Source organism: Pelmatolapia mariae, linkage group LG20, assembly GCF_036321145.2.
Source record: "Pelmatolapia mariae isolate MD_Pm_ZW linkage group LG20, Pm_UMD_F_2, whole genome shotgun sequence".
NCBI lineage: Eukaryota > Metazoa > Chordata > Actinopteri > Cichliformes > Cichlidae > Pelmatolapia > Pelmatolapia mariae.
The window spans coordinates 28185877-28206591 of NC_086244.1; the positions used below are offsets into that span (position 1 = coordinate 28185877).

The following is a 20715-nucleotide window of genomic DNA, read 5'->3' on the forward strand; positions in this document are numbered from 1 at the left end:
GAGGAATAAAATAAAGGCTGTGAAATGTGGTAGGACATGCAGTGTCAGGAGCCACAAAATGTGGCTCTGCATCTCACTGACATTCAGAAGACCTCGTGCTATTTATGTACCTAAAAGTTGTGGGTCAAAGGATTCAGTTTGTAAAAGCTAATGTTCCCCATGGTCTTTGTATAGTATGGCTAAAATCTTTCAAGTATAATTCAGCTCAGTAACTTAGCTTTAAATGCAAATTTTAGGAGAGGCTTAAGACGTCCCCCATGGTTTATCATATACAGTATATATGTGTGTGTGGATGTGCTGGATTCTACCAAAAGTCCAGTGTTGAGCTGTGGCAGCATTCTCACTAAGGACAGGACAGTGGATCACATGAGCCAGTGTCTCAGATCCTTATAATGGCATCCTGTTTTCTAAGAACTTAGACAATCCATGAGTCCCTTTCTGGATCTCTCAGGTTATGCAGAACAAACCTCCTTCTTCTTCTTATCTAGCATCGCATTGTCATAGTTTACAATGTTAATTTAACCATTAATCTTCAATTTAACTTCAAGATTAAAAACTTTTTAAAGACTCTTTTCTATCTTAGCTCATATCTTGAATTGCCTTGTTATTGAAAGCTTACACAAGTAAACTTGTTTTTCTTGTTGTTACACACAGGTGCTTTCCATTTATCTGGCTGATAAGACTTCACATCTGGTCCAGTGAGGTCACAAAAGTCTGTGTACTTAGTACTAGAGTGCAACACTTTCTGCCACAAAAACAAAGAAATACACAAACAAAAATACTCTTAATCTTTAGCCTTGATGCAGTCATTTGTAATTAATATCATTAATAAAGGCTTGTGATATCCATGTCTCCTAGGAAGTCATTGCAGTGTGACATTAGCTCAACACACATAACTACTGCTCTCTGAATCAGCGAAATGGAATTCAGCCATTATTAAGTCATTATATACACTCATGTTTTCCTACCTGTTCACTAAAATCAGTCCCATCTGAAGGCCAGCACAAAAGAATTCAATCAAATTTGCCGCTTGTAGTATTTTTACCTACTAGGCATAAAAAGTATAGCACCGATGGAATACTCAAATCTAACTGGGAGGACATAAGTGTTCTTTCATATCTGCAAGTCATTTCAGTAATTTATAAGAATTGGATTTGTTTTTAATCTCTCTGCCCTTCACTGTTTTGAAACAACAGATCTGAGGCAAGGACATCCCACTCTGCAAAAGCCTAAAACTAGAATTCAAGGAAAGGAGAAAAAGATGTATAAATGGAGAATTTACAAAAAGGAAAGAGATGGGACTGTTTCACAGCAGCTATGTTAACATTAAACACAGAAACCCTAATTAATGACATAAATGAAGGTTCTGTCGTTTAGGAACAAAACATCAATTATTGTGATTAGTAACACAATTACCTGTTTCATGTCAGAAAAACAGGTCCAAACAGATTCAGTGGACACACCCACACACTGAGACCAAACAGTGAAAACACCTGTGTGGGAGGATCATGGTAATGTAGCATCCGTTTGTTTCCTATTCTTCCCTTAAGCGCCCAGTGACAAAGCTATTCCAAAAGGACTGAATGATTTATTTACAACTCCATTATATTTTAGGTAGGAATAACTAAACAACTCTACTTCCGTTTATAATGATACCATCTCTGCTCCCTTTATTTTAATGTAGATTCTAATAATAGTGGTTTTTAAATCTGGTTAATCTCCATCAAATGAGCTGTTTTCAGTCGCGTATGTGCAACGGTAAATCGCACTACTCTGTCATTTAAGGGTTAAAACGGTCTCATTCTTAAAAAATAAAAAAATCTTTGACTAATTATTAAAGTAAAAAGAGACCCAATAATGACCATTAGTTACTTCTAATGTAGTTTCCATACTGTGAACACAGCCAGGGAGTTTGTAGAGTACAGGAGATTGTACTGCTTTGGCTGCAGTTAAAACAATGCACACTATATAATTTGAAATCATCTTTAATAGATACTTACAAACAAATCTACAACAAGAAATACAAATAAAAAGGGAAGCTGCAAGCAAGGAAAAGTGAAGTGTGTGTCCACGTTCAGCTGCATCCTGAATGTGTGTCACATTCGCGCATTTAAAACTACTAGCAACAACAGGTCTATGATATTTGCGTTGGCAATTTGACCTTTTATTACATTTGTGCAGCACGTTGAAGATTGTCATTTTTATCTCAGTACAGTGCCTTAAAACTTTAGCTTGTCAATTCAGGCATCTACATAGCCCGTTACCTCAAACTCCCCTTGCCCCCCTTTTTTAATGTAATAAACACAAACACTACATCAATGGTTCTCAGCTATGAGCCAGTGGGACCCAAGAGTCAGTCAGCTGTTACACTAAAGTAGTTTCATTTGTTTTCCCCATTACCTGGCTTAATTTGTGCAAACCAGTGAAGTCATCTGATGAAGAGACCGATTTAACAAAACCAAAAAAAATACTCTTGGGCCTCAACAGCATGTGGTTGAAAACTACTGCACTACAAGAAAGCAGGAGTGATAAATGATAAAAAGACGTGACTCTATTGAGAAAATAATTCCTGCAGATGCATGCTACAAATAATCACAGTGACATTATATTTCTGTTAAAATTACTGCTGATCGCATTCCTGTCGGATGCCTGATGGCTAGTGATGCGGCCCTTTTAGATCACAGAAACCTGATAGCACAGTGAGAGGTCAGAGCAGCTCAGGGGCCTCATAGTGCACTAACCGCACTGCACTACAGACGCTCTCTATGGAGTGGTAAGCATCTCTTTTCTGTGTTGTGTCTGGAGCACTTTTTTTTTTTTCATTTTTCAAATCCACTACCACTTTTAAAACCTTCTACTGATTTCTAAAAACAATTCTGTTATAATGCTCAATTTAAGTTGTTTTACAGATTGATATGTCCTGCCACCTTGTGGTCAGATACAGGCAATGCATTGCTTAGCCAATTCATCACTAGGTGTTTTAGCACTACAGCGTATCACATTTCTGAGCCTGCAAGCCATTAATGCATAAATCAGAAAGTCTGGAGGTCACAGCAGAGGTACTGACCACTTAACTACCTTGACCACAGCAACCTACAAACTGATGACTGCCAGGGCATCGACTGGATCAGCGTGTGCATAGTGCTCAGTGATTCCTGATTTGATAAAGTTAGATAATACAATTGAGAAAGAGTCATTAAAAACAGGATAAGAAACTGAAAAGGAGTCCAGCCACTGACATGGAAGCGTACTCATAGAATCACGAGGGTGATTCAGTCCTGGAGGCTTGAGCAATGCTGTCAAACAGGTTTAACCCGAGAATGATCCCAGAGAAACATAAAGAAATGAGGGTGTGCTCAGAGTGTTGTGACTGTCGGCGGCGTCATTGGTAGAGCAGGTAGTTCTTGAGAGAGGCTGGCAGGGGTAGTCTATGGATTTCACTCAGACGCTCTCTTCCTAATGCCACCCTCACTGAACGCCTACACAGGTCCATCAGAGAGAGCGGTTCAGCTGGGGGAGAGAAAGAGGGTGATAAAGTTAAAAGTTATGCATTTGCAGAGACAGAATCTCATTTCAGGAGCATGTATACATCGAGCGAAAAGGCAGCGTGCATAACGTGTCATATCCAATAACATTGTTTGAACCGTAGGCTGCTGCTTTAGAGAAGGCAGCAGGTTCAGTGGACTGTAGCCAAATTTTGAGCTCTCCCATGCCCCCTCAAAAAACTAATTATGTCTCCATACATCAGTCATTATGATGTTCCACATTTGAGCTTTTAAGTTTTTTAGGCTTGAGATATTCAAAGGCACTTCACACCATTAAAACGTGCACTCTGAAATAAAACGGATGATTTCTAACACAGTATTAACACATCTAGGATCCAACACATGCCCTGTGGACAAAAGAAACCTGCAAATGCAGTTTAGGCCATGTTTATATGACAGCTTACACAAGTTAAATAGAGTACACTATAATGCATCTAAAATATTCCTTTCTATTGATTACATATTTGGCTTTTGTAGGGCTAGCTCAATTCCACTTCTGCAGGCAGAAGTCAAGAATCTGTCAGCAAGCCTGATGCAAACAAGAGTAGCCCACAGACAAGTTGTTCCACATTTATGACACTGCCCCCTGACGACAGTAAGCAGCTACAATATATAAGTGCATGCAAAACTGCATATGACCAATGCACAACCATGCCTGTCCCATAAGAGTCATCTGGTAATACAGGCACAGTTTTTTTTTGTTTATTTGGGTTTTTTTTTTAAGAGTAATGGAGGTAGCAGCAAGAGAATGAAGTTTCTGATACAAAGACAAAACCCTCAAACATGATGGGCACTGTGTCGGGTCTTGGATGTGCGGACAGCCCCAGCCTGCCTGCCCACGCCCTCGCCCCACAGGATGGAACTCAAATAAAGTACAGCTTTCAACCAGAGAAAGAGGTGCTTATCCACTGTATAAAGTTGCCATCTGAAAAAGCAGAGCTGGTGGCTATCCAAAAGCGCACAGATCACCATTTACCACCAAATCCTGACTAATCTGCAGATAATTCAGTTACTGCTACTGCTGCACAAAGCACATAAATGCATCAGTGTCAGAAACAAAAAAAAACCCCAGAAACAAACAAAAAAAAAACTGTGACATTTCTTTCACTTTAAAAAAATTCTAGCAAAGACTTTGACAAAGGAAGCTCCGATAAGTAAACCAGACAGTAGGTCGCCAACTCCAAACAGTAGATTGACCAATGTTTCCTCAAAATCCTAAATTACATTCACCAACATCTGCTCAACACTGTTGCTGACTAGAGAGATGCAACCTGATGCGTTTGTAGATTCTAGGTTATTTAACTTTACTGCCTACATTTCACTTCGTGAGCAACAACATATACGCCGTCTCAGTTTATTTAAAAGACAAAAGTCTTCAGTGCCAAATAGTGGTACACTACAGTTTTTGTCATATTTTAAAATGTAGAACATAAAATGTGTATGTGCGGAACAGATGTTAACTTTGCAACTCTAGTATACATATTTTCTCCAGGTTTGGACTTGTTTGAGACAACAAAAAGTGTGGACTTCAGCTGCTGTGGCAGCTCTGCATATTGGATCAAGTCACAAGATTAACTACATATAATGATACCAAGTGTGTTTAACAACACTACCTAAGATTAGAGATCTCCCTGCTCCAAATACAACAGTTTAAAAAAAAAATCATCAACTTCAAACAGGCTTTTATGTATATGACCGTTTCTTTTATTCAAGCTGAAACTAGGTCAAGAGATCTGAGCTCAACATAAAAATCTAATGAGCACAGAACACTTGGGACATCCGGGTAGTACAACATGTTTCAATAAGCACCATCTTTCCTCACTGAAACCTCATGAGCCAAGGAATAACTGGGATTAATCCAACTGGAGTCATTTCTCATTATTTGTCTGATGGGACAACTAGCATGTTGTTTTTTGTACACTTACATAAAGGATCACCTGGTTCTGATTAAAAGCAAGCCAAAGTACAGGCAATGACAAGAAAGGGAAGTTTACAGCATGTCTGTTCATGCACTAGTTCAGCACAGGACACAGCTGTCTGAGGTAATCTCAAGACAACACCTCAGACAAGGGATACATAAGATCAACCGATTTTGTCAAATATGATACCATTCGCTCATTCAGGCATAACCATTAATCCATCATTGAGAAATGTGGATTAGAAAAATGACTACATCTGCAAAGCCTAACACAGGGTACCTTTACCAAGAAAATGAAGTTGACAGAACAACCAAAACATGAAGACAGTGTTGTCATTTTCCCCGATACCCATTAGTAGGTTTCCCCATGTACGTGAAATGGCAGACAGTGGAACAACTAGAATACCTACAGAAAATGTACCAAACCAAAAACATTGAAAAAAAATCCCCATTCTGAGCTGGCAAAGAGGGAGGATTAAAAACTGAAAGTAAGACAAAGGCAACCTCAGACAGATGTTAACTTGATGGAGAGAGCTCTGGGACTTGACAGGAGTTTGCTACGCACTCTATTAACCTCAGAAACCTGCAATTTTAACATAAAACAGATTTCCTCTTACAATGCAACATGTAGCTTATGATACGCTTGGAATTAAGTTTTTATTTGCCCGTCTCTTTAAAATCTGGTCATGAAGAGGGCAAAATGTAGTTTACTTGTCACAAAATTAATTTAGGTCAAAGTTCATTTGAAACAAAGAACTGCTTAAAGTGAACTTTTGAAACTTTTTATTTGTTGTCTCACAAGTCCTCACTCTCCTGTCTTTGCTTTTTTTTTTTTTTTTAAATGTTACCTTTGACTGCTTTTGTTTGCACTTTGTGTTTACAAATCTTTCTCCTTCTTTTGAACAAACAAACAAAAAAAAAGTTAATAAATGAATGAACTAAACATATACCACACCTTTTTAGTGATAGCTGAGTACTGGTAACTACTTTTTAATCACACTAATGGTCGAGAAGCTGCCATGCAGGGCCTGATACTTTGAGCAGCTTGACATTGGTGGCTTGTCTAAGGATGATTCTGTATTTCTACAAAGGGACCAGGGATTGAAACACCAGCCCTGTGATTTGAAGACAACCTGCGCTAGTGCCTCTTCTGAAGTAGACACAAAGACTGAGAGAGAGACACCACATACTTATATATAAATATATTACATTTATACTTTAGAGTGATCCAAAATTGTTTACCAAAACTGAGACATTTCCTATTGCTGCCAGACTGTCAGACTTTAATAGTGATTTAACTTCCATTTTATGTCTGATATCAGGCAAATCAAGCCAGAGAGGCATCTATATATACATTTCTAAGTAATCTGGACTGAACAGCAAGATAACACACTGTGCAATGATGACATGTACTGCTTTACATAACATTCAGAGAGGTAGCCACACAAATACAGTAATGCTACTCTTTGGTAACATGGCCTGTTTAGACACTGGGACAAGCCCTAACTGTTAAACCTCTTTTTATTGCATCAATAAATCCTCCCACTGGTTAGGTGAGCTCAGTAAACAAGAGATCACAATGACACAGCTGAACATGACAGACAATCTGAACGGGAGTAATATTTAATTTAAAATTCATACTTACGATCAAGTCCATTTATGTACCGGATTCGTATTTCACAGTGTCCCCACACAGCACTCACCACAGGGTACAGCTTCCTGCCTTTAAGTCCTCTGAATGCCACCCCTAAATAATGTCCATCTACTATATAACCAAGAGTCCCCTCATCCATGTCCAAGACTACTAAGAGAGAGTCTGGTATTATGAAGGTGTCGTCTGGTTCAAGGAAGGCCGGGTAGGGTTTTGCTGGGTGATTTTTGCCATCGTGGTAGAGTTTACTCCTGCACAGGTCCCAGCCCCAGGATTCAGCATTACTTCCTACCAAAGCTGTGTAGCCCACTGAGTGTAGAGGTGCGTCACTTGTAGCCACTCCGACCACAGCGTGTGTACCCCTTTGGCGCATGGCCCAGCTTATCTCCCACACATGCAGTCCCCTTGTGTAGCCAACACGGCCCCGGATGGCGTCCGTGCTCTGCGCAACAGGGTGCCGGTGGAACACCAGCTTGTTGTCATCTTTGACGAAGACGTTGAGGGAGCGGTCATCATTGTTCCACGAGTGTTGGACCTGGATGTCCAGGCTCGCGGGTGGCATGTCCAGCAGCAGATCCAGTCGTGATGGCTTAGTGTGATTCAGGGCCTGTAGCTCCAACTTCAGGGGGCTGAATGCTGGATCCCGCATATCGATGGTTTTAATGCCACCTGGGACTTTCTGCCCCATGCTACAGGTAGATATAGCAGCTCGTTCTTCCTCCTCTTCCTCCCCCCGCTTCCTCAAAGACTAATGGGGGGAGTAATCAGCCACAGACCCTCTATTCCAGTGTCCTGCTGTCACCTAAGATGCAGGTTTGTCCTTTTGCTTTGTTAGATGCAGACAGCCAAGGCCAGATGACGAGCTGGAAGCCAACCTGATGAGGTCAGAGGAGATGAAAGCAGAACAAAGTTCACAAACTAATCTGTTTAAGACAATGACAGCATTAGATAAAACAAAACATCATCAGGATCCATATAAGGAAAACAGCAAGTCTTATGTATCCTCAAGAGTGACTTTGCTCTCATGACTGAGTGCATTTAACATAAAGAAGGCACTGTCCTATGACCCAAGATGATGGGTCATAGGACCATAGGTTTTACATGTAATGATGTTATCATGTACATGTAAAACCAAGTACATGATAACATCATTATACAACAGGAAGCAGGCATCTGTTGACCACAGCCACATTTCTACAACCTTAACAAAAGACATTTAGGATCACTGCCATTCATTTATCTTTAACTTAAAACTCTTCAGCTTTCATACAGTGAGACCAAGGCAGAGTTCCCCCTCCTATTTAAACCAGTTCAACAGTTTCAGTTATTATGCTGAGCCAGCCAAGAAAGACAAGACCAACGAGTTCTCATCACTTAGTCAATAGTGTATTTGCTAGATTGAAACGATTTTGTATAATGGATTAGACTCGTCACAGAGAATAGGCTGACCTAGTTAAAGTGGCAGTTTGGACAGCTACAGTTCAACATTTAATAACCGACAGATTATAGATGCCATCTTCAGGGTCTTATAAAACAAATGGCTATATAGGTTTGGGCAAGATGGCAGCATCCCATAAAATCCATGACAGGAAATTTATCCTTTTGGTGTTATCACTTTATACTATTAGGAATGTGTCTGCTTAAAACTCTTTTTGATATGAGCACAAATGTATGCTTCAGTTTTATTTTACCCAGAAGTCAATGTTCATCACACTGTAGCAGACAGACTGTGATAATCAGCTTTGATTTTTTGCTTAACTGAATTCAGTCATTATAGATGTAGAAAAACAACCACATAATCCAACTATGCCTCCCCCCCAAAAAAAAACATGCTTAATTTTTGTGGCTCAATGTGGTTTTGCAGACCTACAAAACATGTGATTTTTTCACATAAATTTAAACGTCTGGATAAAATATAGCTCCAGATCCATGCAGTGTACATAGGTCTGCATGTGTAAGTGGTAAACACCCATGTTATTGTGTTCTCCTTTTGGCTAAGTAATTTAATTTGGGATTATGTCGCACAAACAACATGAAAAACATTCAAGTCTTATTTGATTAGCTGTCCTCAATTTCATCTGAGAACTCACGAAAACTTGACGCTGCCAATTTCGACCATTTATCAAGTGGTTGATAGGCCAACCCTGAATGCAACAAAATGTATGTAATAAAATCAACAGGAGTTTTTGCTCTGCGGCATTACAAATGCGATTAAATCTTCTAATAGTGCTGGCCTTGGAAATGTTAAAAGAGCATAAAAAGCAGCATTCTCCACAGGATAACATTACGCATCAAATGTGAAAGTGAAATATTCCCACAACCTCCAAAAATAGGGGGAAAAAGACAGGAAAAACTCCAGCCATTTCCTATTATATGGCTGTCTAGTCAGAGGGCAACAGGAAAAGCTGTAATAAAATGTCTGGTTTTAAAAAAAAGTTTTAGAGAAGCACAGCTGGACAGGAGCTCTTTTGAGGCAGAAATAGTTTCAGCAGAGAAACTGGACAATAAAAGCCTGCTGGACTACCTTCTCATAACTGTTGAAGAAAAATGAAGAATTTATGTCTTCAAATTTAATTTTCATGCCGGTTTTTTTTTGGGGGGGGGGTTTTTTTACGGCATGAAGCATGTTTCCCTTCATAAGCCCAGAAGCAATCAGTAGCCAGATTAGTTTGGAAATAATATCCCAAAGACATATGTGACTTTTGTGGGCCCAGGTGTCACTGCTGCAGCTTTCTGGGCTTCCCGTTTCTGCCCATGTTGCAGCAAGGCTGTAAAGAGCATTGTGTAATGTGGAAAAATGGTGCTGCAGGGAAGGCCACTCTAATTGAATTGTAGACAAGAGTTCATTGAGCAGTGCTTTGGCCTTTCTTCTAATGCAAGTAAACAACCATTTAAATGGGTCATGTCTCTTTAGTGATTGGAAAACAAGGAAGGAAGAAAAAGCAAGCAGCGGGTGGCCAGCATCTGAATGTAAACAATCTCTTTTTCGATGGCTGTCCAGCATTCATGGAGAGTGAAACATGTTAATTTGCACACTCTCTGTGCCAGGAGTTTACCATCCCCCCCCCCCCCCTTCCCACCACACAGGGCCACCTTACAACGCATGCAACATTAGCAGGCAAATCAAAAATGCAAGAACAATAAGAAGTCATCCCTGATTTCATTTGGACTTCAAAACAAACATACCCACAGGGAGTATAAAAGACGGCTTGTGGAGGGGTGTATTTGGGCTGGGATCCTAGCCTGGGTTTGTTTAGGGTTCCTGGGCCCCCCAATTGGTTTGAAGCTGATTAAAATGCAGAAGGAAAGGCCTCGCCGGATTTGCTGAGCCAAGGAAACATTTGTTTCTATCCGGGAAAGCTGATTCTGTTCATCTGGACATCACTGAACATGCATCAAGACACTTGTTTCTATTGTAAGGCTCAATTTACACCAGGCCCACCTGAACTTAAACCACAGCCTGTTTTTCTGATTTCCTGAATACATACAGGTCAAGCTTTAATAAAGACAGTCAGTGTGTCGCACAGGAGTGCATTCAAGAATTTAATATGGTCTGCTTTGTTCTGTGTTTTAACTTTTTGTAGTTTGTCATCACCACGATTTAGCACAACGCTATAACTAATGCAACCTTACACAGGCATATGAAGATCGCCTTTCAAGTTAGAATATCCAGGTTTTGTTGACTGGTTTATGTCTAACTAAACAGCTTTAAATAGACAGCACACACGTTCTGAAACTGAGGACAGACTAAACCTATTAGCATAAGAGAAGCCAGGTATAACAATAGTGCCACTACCTACAGGCCTTGACTAAACTGGTACCAACACGCATCTACAACAGCCTGAATAAAAACTAAACTTACTGTGTGAAAGTAAAGCGTGCTGGCAGCTGAAGCAGCAGAGTGTGAATGAGCGTATGTAGGCCTTCTGGACACTTATTCCTCCGAGTTTTGCCATGCTAGCTACCGTAAAAGCAGCCTGGGCTTAATAGTTTTAAATGGACCTGGCGACCGTGTGGTCCGAGCTCGTGGAACCGTCCACGCGCAACTACAAACAGAAAAAGCGCGTGAGTCAACCGTTTCTTACCGTTGGCCTTTCTTTAGCTTCGGTTTTTTTTTTTTCTTTGTTTACCTGAAACTCGACCGCCTGCGAAACATTTGTTATCCGACAAACAGCACAAACCGTCGGCGTTAGCTGAAGCAGCTACACAATATGGCTAATGTTAATAAAATAGAGGAGGGGGGGACGAAGATAGTAACCACTAAATTGTGTCGCTATGTCTAAACTGGGGGAGGGGGCTTTGCAGGCGTTGTTGTTTTATATTTTTATATCAGATATTTAAATGTGATGTAAAGAGGAACACTAGAAGCGAAACAAACATTTCGACACAGTAAGCACAAAAACACACAAGAGGAAAAGCACACAGCAAACACACCTTGTTAAGTTGTGAGGCGGCAGCAGAGTGGATGAGACCGGGCACGGCTTCAGTGGCTTCAGCTACTCCATCGTAGTTTTCCTCTTCCTTGTGCTCTCACCTTTTTTCCCAGGCTGGGCATGAATTAGGTGAAATGGTGATGGCTGCTCTCTAGCAGCTCTCGCGTCACGTGGTCAAACCCTCCCAGCTGCTAGACCAGATTAGGACCTCCCCACAGAGCTTCTGCAGCTACAGCAAAGATGGCTTCGTGTTGGTAATGCAGTTTATGCTGATTTTCTTTAGGCCATAAATGTATTCACGAAAAATCTAAAATAATATGCGGTGCCGATATTTAATCCGAAGTGAAGATGTAAACCTAATTATAATATCAGATTTTAATACATTTCACTGCTGATATGAACACTTTCTAGAGAACTGTTTTATTATGCTAACCTAATTTGTTTTTAAAACACATTTTCGCTATTTCTGGCGTCTTAAGATAGTGAAAAGGTGTATTTTTCATAAGATAAATCCGAAGATATATGTATTTTTTAAAATGGTCCTACAGTTCAGTATCATGGGTTAAATTGTTTTTAAAATTCTTGTGTATGTGGTCAAAGATGTGTACAAATATAAAAATATTTATCAAATGCATTTACACTCATCACGAGCTTTGCAACTATATTTGTTGAGTAGAATAGTCAGACTGGTTTGAGATGATAGGAAGGGGAAAATAAATCATATAACCACTCATTACAACCAAGGTGTGCAGAAGTGCATCTTACACAACACATCAGACCTTGAAGCAGATGGGCTACAGCAGTAGAACACCACACTGGGTGCAGATCCTGTCAGCTAAGAACAGAAAACTGAAGCAACAACTCACCCAGGTTTCCCAAAAGTAGACAACAGATGATTGTGATCACACATGGAAGTTTATGAGGTAGATTTCCTGCCGAAGCATAAACCAGGTGTAAAGCAGTTCTGAAGAATGGTAAATGGCCTGTATTTATATAGCGCCTTTCTAGTCCCTAAGGACCCCAAAGCGCTTTACATATCCAGTCATCCACCCATTCACACACACATTCACACACTGTAGAACAATCCAGTACTAGTAACATGTACCTAACAAAGTGGCAGTGAGTCCATATTTAGATACTAAACAATCATACACCTCATCATGGACTTGAAAACAAAATTTACACATTGCTGTAAATGGAAAACCTACTGAAATGTTCCAGCATAAAGCTAACTTCAGTATAGTTCACCCTTCAGTGTTAAAGAAGTCAAGTAGGACCCCACACATCAACTGTTTATTCACTTTTATTGTTTTTTTGCTGTTGTTGTTTTTACTTGTCCTGTTCAGGTGTTTTATTAAGCAGAATCATGGTCTGAATGCTTTGTTGTGCCAAACACATTTACTTTGCCAAGAGGAGCGCTGTAGACTCTCTATAGGCTTGTCTTCTTAGTCTTTTTTCTTTTCTTTTCTTTTCATTTTATGTTATTATCCACATTATTATCTGTGTAGTTATACAGTGCCGGAGCTGGCATGCTATGAGTTCCGGGTTGGAAAAAGAGACCAGCAGCATTAACGACATAAAGAGGAGACAGAAACAGAGAGCGAAAAAAAGGAGGGTAGACAAGTCCTTTATTGTTAATTCAGAGTTTATATTTGCTGTTATAGACTTTTCAGAAAAAGAAAGGCTTCACATGTATGTGCTGGAGGTTTTATATTCAGTCTAAATACTTCTTTATAATGGCTACACCAAACACGAATAATAGGATATTTCTGCTTTTGTGTTCACTTGTGTATCGTTGGACTTAATTATGATGTAATATTTTGTCCTTATGCGTGCATATGTAACAGTGATGGCGATTAACGCAGTTAGTAAGTATGCACAGACACCATATGACCGTCATGACGATACTGATGCATTTTCTTCTTCACCTTGACCTTCAGGCTGTTCAGTCTTTCACTTGGACAGCTTTAAAAAGGAGCTAATGATTTTGAGGTAAGCTGCGGTCCTCAGAGCCATCAGTCAGTGTCGCTCAGTAGGTCGCAAATCATACTCAACTCACTGACACACTGACCCCCCCAAGGAAAGTCGTGTGTGTCGACTGATGACTGATTTGTACCAAACATGACATGTATGCTCTGCATACAACCGTCATCTGCCACGCAAACGATGCAGTAGCTTCACATCTCTGAAAAGCTCCTGTACAGTGCATGTCACCTATTAAAGGAGTGGAAGCGGACCTGCTATAACAGCCTGCTCAGAATTTCCTAATAATATGAAAGTCAGAGCAAGCATATGCGCCAGATATGAGTAAATGTTGGGAAACACAAGGACAGTGTTGCCATCTAGTGGATCCTCTGAATACTCACCTTCTGGATGAGGTTTAGAGCATCGCACAGTCTGCACAAAACTCCACATCAGTTACACCTTATTCAGAATAATAATTCACACAGTGGCGCTTGTCCTGATTGCACACTAAAAGCTGCGTGGATGAAAGTGCTAATTAACCATCTTCCTTTTCTTCACTTCCTTGTTAACTTCAGAACTTGTGCATATCTCAAGGCCTGGAATTAACAGGACTTAAAATGACCTTGTTTGTCCACTCTGTGAGGCGTCTGAAGGTAACATGGCTCATTTTACATCCTTGGTGAGGAGCATAGCGTGGCGACTTGAATTACCTTCCCCTCAGCTCGTCTCCCTGTGAAAATCCCATTTTCCCCATACGGTGATGGTGCAATGTGCTGAGCTCGGTGATATCTCAGGGCCCCTCCAAAGTGGAGGAGGGGCGTGCAGACATGCTTACTGCCTCCCTTTTAGAAACCATCATTTCAGCAGGATCGATAGTACGTCCCACTCAAACCATGGCTGCCAGAGTGCCCTGCCTCTGTGTGTGCGGACAGCTGCGCCGAGGCAAGTCCGAGCGAGTGGCTCACGCAGTCAAGGTGAATGATCGCATGCTGCGTCAGACACTCTGCTCCTCACTCGCTCCGAGGTGCAGTTTCTGAGGAGGACCGGTGGGTGGATGCTGTCTTAAAGCATTTGGATGCAGTTGCAGACTACATACTGATGAAGCTTCTGTAGCTATTAAATACTTCATGCAGAAAAATCTATCTCCTAGCCAGCTCACAAAAGTGCACAGAGAGTAAATAAAGATTTGCAACTGATGAAGCTCTCCTGATGGCTTTTTTGCTTACACCTCTTTCAGTGTACTGGAGGTTGAGAACTTAAATAGATTCATGGCTGTAGGTGAGAAGACTACTCAAGTTTCAGAGGACTGCTTGCAATTTAAAACCAGCAGAGTCCATTTTTGTAAAGCAGAAATCCTTACACAGCAATAAAAAAATTATCTGTATCGGTTGTTAAAGAAATGAGCTTAGACAGTGAGGTTTAGAACATATTTCAGTCTGTGAATAGTGATGTCTGGCTAGTAAAAGTAGACTTTTTTTTCCCCCCAACTTTTTAACAACGATGGTCTCCCTTTTTTATGTTAAGCTATACAAGCTTCTAATCGCACTTGTATTTCCCACAGATTCATCACCTAACATCGCAGGTAATTGGATATTCATTTTATTTAGAAGATGACATAAATTGTCAGAAATGCCTGCTGCTGTTTTTCCCATCACTGCAGCTATAATTCAGATGTCTTTTCTTGTCAAACTAAAGGTCCAAAACTAAAAGAAAGTGACTTTAAAATTATGTAAAAGAAAATTATAAAGAAAGAAAAGCGGCACATTTTAAAGTTTGGGGAAAATGTTTTATTTTTATGTGCTTACGTTCCAGTTCCAGTTTATCATTTTCTGCCAAATGATGAAAAATTACACGATCAATTTGGGCAGCCTAGCATATATGAAGAAGAAAGAATAGAAATACATAGGCTTCTGATCACTTACACGCTCTTTAAGCAGCGTCTTTGTGTGTACGTGGATCAGCAAGCATGAATTTAAGCATGTACTCTACATGTGTGACTTACAGCGTTACAATAAGGAAAGGGCATCGGCTGGGAAAGGTGAACCACTGCGGGACGCGAGGATGTGGATGGGACAGGATGTGTGGTGCAGTATAAGCATCCCCTCTGCTCAGGTCGCTGCTCATTTGTCAAGTTGCCTGCAGACTTGAATGGTGCATTGCTGCTAAAACACAGAGAGGCAATCAGCAGTGGAACGGCACACCTCCGGGGAGGGGTCCCAGGTGGATGATAGCCTTCCTGGGTGATCTGCAGATTAAAGGGTGTTTTTCTCAACAAAATAAGCTCAGCCAGAGGGTTACTGCAGTACCTGCAGACAGATCTGCATTATTCTAAGGTAACCATTTCATCCTAGGGGATATTTGAATAACTGATTAGTGTATTCATCAGAAATTAATCTCAGAAATATTTGCTGTGCATGTTTGGTGCTAGATGCAAAGCTCACCGTGCGCCTCCCAACTGGAGATAAAGCCTGCAAGTGACCGGTGTCTGATGAGGTGTAGGCCGGCATAAGCTCACACTGCTCATTAGAAAGTATCCAGGACACGCACCAGCCCTTCTCATCAGTCACACAGCGGTTCGGCAGATGGCAGGAGCAGACTCTCGCGTGGTTAAGGCTCTCCTGGCTGCCTCCATAAGGCAAGCGTGCATCCACGAGCTCAGCATGGTATCCATCCAATTTGGAAATTTGCAGCAGCAACTCTTTCCTGACAGGCAGAGATCCACATGGCAAGAAATTCTAAACATGAATCAGTGAAATGAAAACCATATTTTCTAATCTGGCTCATCAGGTGCATAATATAATGGATGGCATGAATAAAGCCTACAGTGGATGAAGGTGTTATAACACCCTTATGCTGTCAGGTTGTTAGCAGTGTGCAATAGTTGTACATAAAAATATACAATTAAATATCAAAGCTGTGTTCACTGTAATGCAGGATACTGACTCATTAAGCGAAGACAATAATGACGAGACTGTTTTCAGGCAAAGCTTAAAGACAATATTAATGTGATGCTCCGTATTTAAATCATTGTTGGGGATATTTTAAATTTCCTTTACTGTTGAGGAAAAAAAAGCAACAATTTAATCCAACATGCGTGTTAAGAGGGTCCAGCGTTCCTCTGAGCCATAGGCGTTCATTGTCATAAAACACGAGTCACACTTTTATCGTCACTACAATGGTCACAAAAAAAAACAAAGAAATGAATTCAGGCACACATGCAGTGTTCAGCTGCCAGAAATACCAAATGTTAATTAATCTGTGGATGAAAATAGTTTCCAAATATCCGGTGCTTACTCCTGTTTGAGTGAAAAACTACAGTCCCATCTGTTTCAGAAAATTACTGATCCAATTTTATTATTAAAAAAAAAAACAGCAAAACTATATGTCCATGATTCATTTTGAAGATTTTCATCAGGGATTGCAGCTGAGCACTACAAGCAGGCTCAGAAATGGGAAGAACTGGGAAAGCAGACAAGCAAGCAATGAATTTTTGGTTGTTTTTCCAATTCGTTTATTTAATTTGTGTACACTTTAAAGAACACTAACTGTTGCAGACTCGAAATGAGTGTGGAGTTTTTATCAATAGTACACATGAAGTGGGAGTAATCCGCTGTAATTAAAATAGTGTATAATGTCGATTTAATTCGGTGTAGCTATAAAATTTAACAAAAAAGAAAAGCAGACTAAAAGCAGTATAAATGAAAGCCATCAGTAAAAATAATGTTAACCTTTCTTTCTCCTAGACTACTGCTGATTTTGAGTCAGGCCTTTTCTGTTTACCACTCACTCGTTTAGCCGTGGATTTCTTTTGGTGAAGACGGTGAAAATGTGAGGAATCACCCCGGAGCCTCTGCCCCTGCTTCTGCTGCTAAAATGGGTCGCAGGCAGATAAACACATCAACAGGCCACTCTGGAGGAACCTATACATTATATATCTTTGTCCCTTTGTGTTACCTGTTTGTGGCAGTAACAAATGGCGATAGTGAATGTAGGCCAAGAGACGGCACAGATCTCTATATGACACACTTGTTATGGAGGATATGGAGCGCTCCTCCAAAAACCGGGAAGGCAGAATACAGTCCAGCACAAAACAAGTGGAAAAAAAAGACCACACCAACAGGCTGCATGCGAGATGAACAGGACATGCACACATAATTATGGACACCCATTGGTTTTGTTCAAAAACATGAAGACAACAGTGTCTTAAAGAGGACAATCATAACTTCACCAACACGGGATGTTAGGATGATTTCAAGGTGATGTTTTTGTGTCAGCTTCTTTAATTTCTTCCCATAAAGAAATATAGAAATTTAGTTGTGAAATGTTATATTTACAGGTATGAATTTTAGGCATTTACATGGCATTGCTTTTTTTTTGTTTTATTTTTTTTCTCAAAGACATAGTCAAATGGTAAAAAAAAAAAAAAAATCCATGTATTTTATTTTTGTTTGTCTTAAAAATATGGGAATCAAACAGAAACTTAAAAACTTCAGACACTGTATTTAATTGAAGTTAGTAAAAAATAATAATAATAATGAGATAGTCTGATTAACATCTGGGGACAGGCATGTTTAATACTACTTAAAAGGCATTGGCTCTTCTTTAAACAGCACATTGTGTTACGCTGGTGTGCAGACTCAGGTCTGGTATTTTCATGCTGAAATAAGCAAGACCTGCTCTTATTTCATCACATGACTCAACACCTTGTGTTTCCCCAAACCTGTGCCCCCAGTAGAGCTTTCACTGCCATTCGTTCAGTGGATAGAGAGAAAAGCTTCTCTGGATTTTTTTTTTTAAATTATGGCAAGATGATGAAATCCCCAAGTTATTAGCAATTTCACACTGAGAAACATGATTTGCCCACACACTCTTCGATGGAGTGCTGTATCTTAACCCTTTAAAGCCTGAACCATGAAACGATTGCCAGATTTTTTTTCTTAATGGAGTGTTTATTGGACCTTCTAACAAAGGTTTAAAAAAACATAGATCTGAATTAGTATACATGAGTTTTAATTTGTACCGTATTTGCTACAACTGGTATTTGCTTAAAATGTATTGTGCAATTTATTTAGGTTTGATAGGTCTGACGGTGTAGAAGTCTCAAAAATTCACGTATCAAATAAGATTCGTTTGGAAGTTAAGGACGTATTCTGTGTCATCCTGCTGCCCCATCCACACTCTAGCAGTTAAACCCTATTTTTTTTATCACTAACCACAAATTTCACACTCCTTGTTTTTTACTGTATCAAGAGGATGGGCGTGCTTCCTTGCAGTGAAGAGTAAACAGACGCCTTATTGTCACATTATGAAGCCTTTGAAGCTTCCAAACTACCTCGCATCTCTTGTCTTTTTCAAGCTAAATAAAGTAAACTCAGCTCATAATCCAATAAATGCTTAACTTGTTTACACTAACCTCGATACAGTTACTATATTTCACATAATCTCCAAACTGGCTTCAAAATAGGGACCAATTTTGAGATCTTAAAACTATATTACTGATGGTTTTCTTCATTCTTTGTTCTTCTGTTCTCTTGTTTGTGCCTGCTGATTGTATTCTTGTGAATGGACCTTCATTCTCAATGAGAATATTAAAGTGCCCGATTACATACAGGTTAAATAGATCAGTCTCACAGGATGCTCATTTCTTAATCTTATAAATTTAATTAGTTGTTAAATAGTGCAACATCATGTGTGTTTTATCTTAGTTTCAGTATCTGATGTGCTCTCTGAGGTATTTTCAGTTAAACAGATCACTGCAATCTGTTTTTATTTACATTCTGCGTGGCATGCCAGATCTTACGGAAACTGGGTTGTTCACGGGCATGCTTGAAATTATTATAGCTGTATGAGAGCTTAATCGAGACTTTCCAGCTGCAGTCTCTCCCTCTTAAGGCTGATGTGGGCATTATGCTTTGCTCCAGCGCCAGTGTAGAGAGCAGACTGGCTGGTGCTGACACTGACAGCTGACAGAGCTGCCGCTCATTCACAACAGAGCAGCCAGCTGTCACAAGTTCAGCCTCTCGCTATTATATCAATCCATCACAGCCCTGTACTACCATCTCTCTCATACTGAGGGAAAAACTGATGACACCCTGCACTTGATATGTTTCACATATCAAGCTCGGCCTTCAAATCGGGATCTTTAATATCAGGGGGTTAGTAATACTGTAAGAGATTCTTTCAAAATTCGTATCAGGAAATAAAAGATATCTTGGACCGCTCCACTCGCCGGGAATTCACACTTCACAGTGTGTTTGTCCCTCTGCGTGCTTACAGTCCTTCCAGTATAACCACATTTGATCTGTTGTGTCATTAACAGTGTCTTTTTCACTCGACTTGGCCTTGGGAGGAATCTCATCAGCTTTACAAAATGAGGTCAGCAAAGAAGCACTGGTGCAGTGAAACACACCACACCACCTTATTCTACGAAGTCAGGAACGCTGCATTCAGTCCGTCTCCATAAGACTGACTGACTGAAGTGAGCAGAGATTTTTGCCAGCTCGCCTCAACCTCCTTTCTGAGTCCAGTTTTCATCAGCAATGTCACGTTTCCTACGCCACCTTAAAACCCTCTAACATAGCATTCAACTCCAACAAAGCTGGAGTTTATTTTTTTGCTGCATCTTGTCAGATGCTCAGAATTTTGCTGTGCTGTAAAAACCAAAAGAAACAAGGTGTTCACAGAAAAGATGGTAAATCTACACCTTCAAAAGAAGTCTGTCCTCAGTCAAGGCAATTCTGCTTCTTGACTAAGGACTACTGAGAATTACTCTGAACTGATGTGTAAACCAAGCAGGCTGCTGAGCTTGTGAATCAATGTGTCTATTATCTTTTCCGGACAGATCAATGAAGCTGAGGAATGAGCTATGAATGGCAAAAAGAAAGAAAAAAAGCCGCACGTAAACTCACCAGGCAAGCGTTACAGCCTGCTCCATTATTTGCGGGAGTCAAGATACTTGACAGATAACCTTTATTCTCACGGTTTAGCGTTAACCTCAGTTTAGTCAAAGAATTACTAAAAGACGACCGGCTGCTGTGGCACAAAGAACCAGAAAGGCAATTAGTTGCTAAAATTGATGAAGTCTTCTGCAAGAGTGTATTCACACGTCCACTGAACTAAGCATACTGAAAAGATGAAACAACTTTGAATTTATACGCTCACATAATCTGTGAGGCTTTACAAATATTTACCCACTGTGTCCTT

The 20715-nt window shown here is 40.1% G+C and overlaps 1 protein-coding gene across 1 annotated transcript; it reads right to left on the minus strand.

Annotated features, from left to right (window-relative positions):
• Window positions 1-1984: 1984 nt before the first annotated feature.
• Window positions 1985-11707, minus strand: spsb1 (splA/ryanodine receptor domain and SOCS box containing 1). The gene is made up of 3 exons (XM_063464798.1): window positions 11549-11707; window positions 7109-7989; window positions 1985-3510 (listed from the first exon to the last, which is right to left on the minus strand). Exons 2-3 carry the CDS (start codon window positions 7800-7802, stop codon window positions 3383-3385), a joined length of 822 nt encoding a protein of 273 aa, XP_063320868.1. The 5' UTR covers window positions 7803-7989; window positions 11549-11707; the 3' UTR covers window positions 1985-3382.
• Window positions 11708-20715: the final 9008 nt, after the last annotated feature.